Source organism: Seriola lalandi, unplaced genomic scaffold, assembly GCF_002814215.2.
Source record: "Seriola lalandi dorsalis isolate HSWRI2012SDOR001 ecotype SW California unplaced genomic scaffold, Sedor1 jcf7180002054412, whole genome shotgun sequence".
Lineage (NCBI taxonomy): Eukaryota > Metazoa > Chordata > Actinopteri > Carangiformes > Carangidae > Seriola > Seriola lalandi.
This window is the reverse complement of record NW_019524965.1, coordinates 720870-726869: the sequence shown is the minus strand read 5'-3', so window position 1 is coordinate 726869 and position 6000 is coordinate 720870. Positions and strand designations below refer to the sequence as shown.

Genomic DNA, 6000 nt, shown 5'->3' with positions numbered 1-6000 from the left:
ACATCTCAAACAACAAAAAAAAAAAAAAAAAAAAAAGGGGACGTATGAGAAGTTGAGAAAAGCACTGGATCAGAAAGGAAATTTTATATTTACCTCTAAAACAATGGCAAGAATGATAGAGAGAGACAAGTGATGCTAATACTCCTCTAATCAACTTAACACACACATACATAGTAGGGCTACAGAAATTAAACCTACAAATATCAGATGTTATTCCTTACTAAAGAAATGAAAAGAAAAAGACAGACAATGCTCCACCTAGTCTTTACATTATTGTTATCATGGGATAAACAGAAAAGGTCCCTGTAACTCATTCTGGAAAGAAATGGAAAAGTGGCATATTTTCGACAGCTGTGAAGATGCCATCTTGTCCGGTTGAGTCATGTTCTGAAACAGACTGTGGTGCTAAAGTGGACCTGGAAGCACTTTAGCGTCTATCAGTAGCTACACATACATCACAGTGCCATTACATATAGCCTATACCTCTTTCTCAAAGGCCACATCATCACAAGAAGACTGTTCAATCAGTGGGTACATGCTCATGTTAGGTCACCTCAGTAGTTCAGCAATCTTCAGATCAATGCAATGAACATTTAAAGGGAGACAAATATTGTGTATTGTATTTTTTTTTTTTTGTTTTGAGTATTTGTATAGGTTCTTTCAAGTGTTCACTATTGCAACTCCCTGCTTATATTTCAAAATAGAGATCACTTTTTAATATAATGACAATGTTGTTGTAATGATGTCTTTATAAATGATGTTTTTAAAGGACCTCTATTTCGCATCACACCAGAGAAGGAAAGGTATTACTAATTGTAATTTTATTCTGTAACATATTTTTTAACAGAAAAAACTCAAGCTACATTGGTAATTTACATATTTATTTTGTTATGTAAATCATATTTATAAGTGCTATTTTCACAGAGAAGTGATTCTTTGTAAATTGTAAATACATTGCTGTTTTTTCTCTTTGTGTTGATTGCATGTCTTTGTATCAGACCTAAAAGAAAAGACACATTACAAGTACTACAAGGTAATGCTGTGCAGTCTTGTTATTATTGTTATGATTATGCCTATTACTATTGTTATCACTATCAACACCATCAGTAAAAGTAGCAGTAATAGAAGTACAGTGTTGGTATTTACACAATTCTCATTCTTATTTTACAGTCACAGTAGAAAAGGCTTTAGCAGGAGGTAAGTTCACCAGCTCCCTCAGGCTGCCATAACAGTCTGTCGCTATTTTGACACATCTGATCATGGATATGAGGCTTAGTGTACGCACACTGACTATCAAGGGTTTTTTAACACCTTGTATTTTAGCAGTTTCTGTTAAATCTCAAGCAAAGTAGTCAATCCCATAAAATGAGAAAATATTTCAGATTAGGTATATAAGTGAATTGAGAAATGTTTTCATTTAACTGCAATTGACTCATAACTAATAGGAAAGGAACTGATATTCTCAAACTTAAAACAATCAGTCTACAATATTTTTTCCAGTTCTGCAGCACAAAAGGTGATATTTACTAGCTAAAGCTTCTCTGCGCTGTGTAAAAGGTCACTTTGTCATGCTGTGACCCTTATTCAGCCTTTTTGTTTGATACACTCACTGTCTTTATGATAATTGACTGCTGTTATTTATCCATGAGCTTTTACAATTTGACTTTCAATCACCTCTTCGCACATACACTCACACGTCGATAAAAGGTCTGCGATTAGTGCACATCCCGCTCTATCTCCTGAGTCACAGCCATCTTTACACACAATCATCAACTTCTGATTTTGTTGCAGGTTTAAGTATGATGTCGTCTCAGTTTGGGCCACTTTAGCAATTTACTTGTAAACTTATGTGTCATGAGAATTATTTTCACCAATAATGAATAATTTTTTGTAGTTTTTCATCACAAATTAAAACCTTATACCTAGAAAAATCTACATTTCAGACCCTACTGGCACTAATTTACGGCAGGTGAACTACAACATTAAAAGAATACTCCACCGATTTAGCTGTGATGTTGTCAGACTTACCTTGAACAAGGATTAAAAAAAAGGATAGAAACAGAATATTACATATTTTGCATTCAATATTCCTCGCATTCTTCCTCCTTGTCAAAACATGGCGCAAACATTACCCACCATGCAACTTGACCCCTGGTGGCTTGGTTGGAGATTTGGGTGTGTTAACGTTAGAAGTAGCTAATGTAGCCTGCTCCCACTAGCCTCAAGCTGAAAAGAGGAGTGAAGCTCTTCTCTGTCTAATTCCACACCCCTACATTCTTTTCATTTTCAAATTTATAATCTGCAGCTACAAAAGGCTCAATACAAATGTTTTCACATCATGCAGACTTTGATTTTTAAAATCGGTGGAGTACCCTTGAAGAACATAAAAGGCAATGCCTGATTGTAACTATATTTATTAGACAAATATGTTATCTACAGCAGACAATTAAAGTCATCTAATTAGTAAGGGTAATCTAGGCCATTTCCAATAAATTACAAAGATAGAAAAGTTTTTTATAACTATTCTGTATTTTTATATATTTTTTCATAATATGATATTTACAAAAATGTACTGCATAGGATTTAGACAATATAGTCTTAATATGATGTGTTCAAAAACTTCAGAAACCATTTGACATGACTTCAAAAACTATTCTAGTTGGTGGTTTTCTGTAAGAATCACCTTGCACACTGTAAATCAAAAATCATGGCATACTACTATCACAGGTTCAAGTATTTTAAGTAACTGCTAATCAATTTCCACTTCCCTCTCACATGTATAGCTCAAATCTGTCATCACTTGTGTATAATCATCCATCTGGACCTGTATGTAATTTCTGTCTCTAATGGGAGTCTAAGACTGCCCCCCCTGTCATTACACTGCATATAAATGCCAGTTTCTTACTGAGGGTAGCTCTGACTCAGCCTCTCTGGGTGCTCCCTAGAAATACGACTCCCATGCTGCCTGCCACATGTAGCCTCCCACCCCTCTGTGGAATATAGACCCCCTATTTATAGACCTGGTGAGGCCTGTAACCCTGGGCTCGGCACAAACTTTCATTCAAACAGCCACCCATAGCAATCCAAAGAGTGCACACTGACACACACAAGACACATAGGGAGTGGGAGGGTGTGTGCTTGTGTGAGCAAGAAAGAGTGGGAGACCAAATCCAAGAAGCATAGGCAGACAGAAACAGCAAGACAAAGAGCAAGAGACAGAGCCAACAGTTTGAGTGATCTTCACAGACAGTTAAGGGCCTACAGTAAAGAAATTACAAGGATCGAATCATGGAGTAACGGGACTTGACTGACAGGACAACAAACTAGTCCACCTGTTCAGCGCCGAGGGCTATTGTTGGAAGATTGATCTCTGCATATGACTTACAGAGGAAAGCTTATTGGACAAGCCCTTACTTCACTTTAAACTTTGGATGCACTGGACAACTTGGTGATTGAAGAAAGAAAGCAAGGAAAAACCGAGATTTCTGAGGACATACACCCCAGCTTTGAGTAAGACCAGGATCATACTCTTATTCTCTAACACAACTAAAAAAGGACAGAAACCAGTTTCATATAATTTATAGAAAAAAAGATTCTATATGCATAGTTTATAGACGTGTGCAGCCAAGTTGTGACATTTGCTTAAAACAAAACTTGCAAATCAAAAAGGTAAAGGTCTTACTAAATGTCCTTTACAATTAAAAACTACAGTACAAACTTATACATAACAGTGTATAAATGTAACTTAGGCCCAGTGCTGTAATTACAAAGCAAGTCCAGGGTAAAATTATAAGGGAGGAAGGAAAGGGTGAGGTCTGTGACGAAAGAGAACAGTAGGCCGCAAGGACGCCAAGACAAAGAAAAGGACATTGAGAAGCCCACCAAGAAAGACAACTGCTTCTGGGGGACAACAAACACACCATGGATTCTCATGGAGGACACTACCTCAACAAAGATGCTGTGTTGTCACCTTTAGGTGCAGCACGAATGTGCCAGCTGCTACTTGGCTGCACTATAATGGCCCTTGTGTCCCACAGTGCAGGTTACAGCGCCACCTATGGAACCTTCTGCATGTTTGTGTGGTGCTTCTGCTTTGCTGTGACACTGGTCGTGTTCACCTTGGACATTACACGGCTCCACACATGCATGCCCATTTCCTGGGATAACTTCACTGTGGCCTTTGCAATGCTGGCAACTCTAATGTACATCACCGCATCTGTGGTCTACCCTGTTTACTTCCTCCAGACAGAGTGCCCTGATGAAAGCTGTGAGGTTCAAATCTATCGCATTGCTGTCACTGTCTGCTCCTGTGTCTGCTGTTTCCCCTACGGAGCTGAGGTATTCCTAACTCGAGCCAAACCAGGGGCTGTGGTGGGTTATATGGCCACTGTGTCTGGTCTACTCAAGGTGGTCCAGGGTTTTGTGGCCTGCATCATTTTCGGGGCTCTTGCCAATGACAGCGAGTACAACCTCTACATTGCTACCCAGTATTGTGTAGTGGTGTACAGCCTGTGCTTCTCTGTGACTGTGATAGTGGTCATTCTGACTGTTTCTGGAAGGACCTCAGCCCTGCGGTTCCCCTTTGACCGATTTGTAGTTGTCTACACCTTCTTTGCCGTGATCCTCTACCTCAGTACTGCACTGATCTGGCCCATCTTCAGCTTTGATAAGAAATACAGCACCGCTACTCGTCCTGAGGACTGTCCACGTGGAGAATGTCCCTGGGACAGTAAGCTGGTGGTGGCAGTTTTCACCAATGTCAACCTAATCTTATATTTTATTGATCTTGTTTACTCCCAGAGGATTCGCTTTGTCTCCAGCTCTGCTGTCTGAAAAATGTTACCCCCTCAAGACTATTAAGCCTCAGAGACAAATAAAGAAGGTCTGAACATCCAACATGCCCTCAACAGTCAGGTCTCTGTAAAGATCTCATTCCCTTGAATCCATGAATTTATTGTTATGTATGTGTAACATTTTTTATTATCAGTATTCATTATTATTCTAGTATTAGGCCTCTGTACTAGGTAACAAAACTACAGTATTTCAGGCCTTTCTCCAGTTCTGCAGGGACCTACCGGGGAGAGCATGCCAGGTGCACCGTTGAGCTGATCTCAGCAACCTTGTCCACAGAGAACTCTGGGAAACATGTCCATCTCAGCACCTTCCACTCCAAGTTCCTTTGGTGGTCTCAAACAAGACATACCTATGCAAGTGTGTGATAGTGATTAGAGTATCAGAACAGTGCTATGTCAGATAGACACCCTCAGTCTTACAAAGACTAAGCAATTTATTTAATTGTATTTAAAAAATAAAATGTCTCATAGAGATGCATAGTATTAAGTCTACAGTATGCACTGAATGTAGCTTTTGGTTTTGGCTTTAAAGCCATTTTGCTGTTGTTTTTTCCCAATTCATATTATATTCCTCATACATGTAATGTCAACAGTTTGAGTTTATTAGGCTTTTCCTGTTATCCACTGAATGTTAAATGTATCTAATACGTGAACGTTTTTTGAAGGCAAAAGTTTGACAACAGTATCAAATGGATTATTTGCGATAAGCACAATTATGCAGTGTTATATTTCTTAATTTGTTTCTGACATGTTCCATGTTTAATAAAATATCAAATAGTTGGCTATGTATGTCAGTCTGTGTGTTGTTCTTTTTGATTACTCTACCTTTTATTTACATGAGGTAGCTGATATGTGAAGCCTTGCTTTCATCTGTCAGAAGACAGAAGACTCTTATGGGCTTTTAAGGTTCAAAATCGAAATTGAAATTGTTTGTGCTAATTGTTAATAATAAGTACATTTGATCCATAGCTTGGTTAAATCAAATTAGCACACACTATTTCTCAAAAGCCTTCTATCTATTTTGTGGGCTGGACGAGCGCAGCCACATGGCCTTCGATACCCTTTACCAAACTTAGTTAGCAAAGCTTTACCAAAGATAGTTAGCAAAGCTTTACAACCATACTGGTGAATATTTTAGCAGCTTCAA

At 38.5% G+C, this 6000-nt stretch overlaps 1 protein-coding gene across 1 annotated transcript; it reads left to right on the top strand.

Moving 5' to 3' along the window:
* Window positions 1–3065: 3065 nt before the first annotated feature.
* Window positions 3066–5642, top strand: myadml2 (myeloid associated differentiation marker like 2). Its single transcript, XM_023410019.2, has one exon. It carries the CDS (start codon window positions 3922–3924, stop codon window positions 4831–4833), a length of 912 nt encoding a protein of 303 aa, XP_023265787.1. The 5' UTR covers window positions 3066–3921; the 3' UTR covers window positions 4834–5642.
* The last annotated feature ends 358 nt before the right edge of the window (window positions 5643–6000 follow it).

Coding starts and splice junctions, on each gene's coding strand:
- myadml2 (XM_023410019.2), top strand. CDS start 3,922: ATGGATTCTCATGGAGGACACTACCTCAACAAAGATGCTGTGTTGTCA.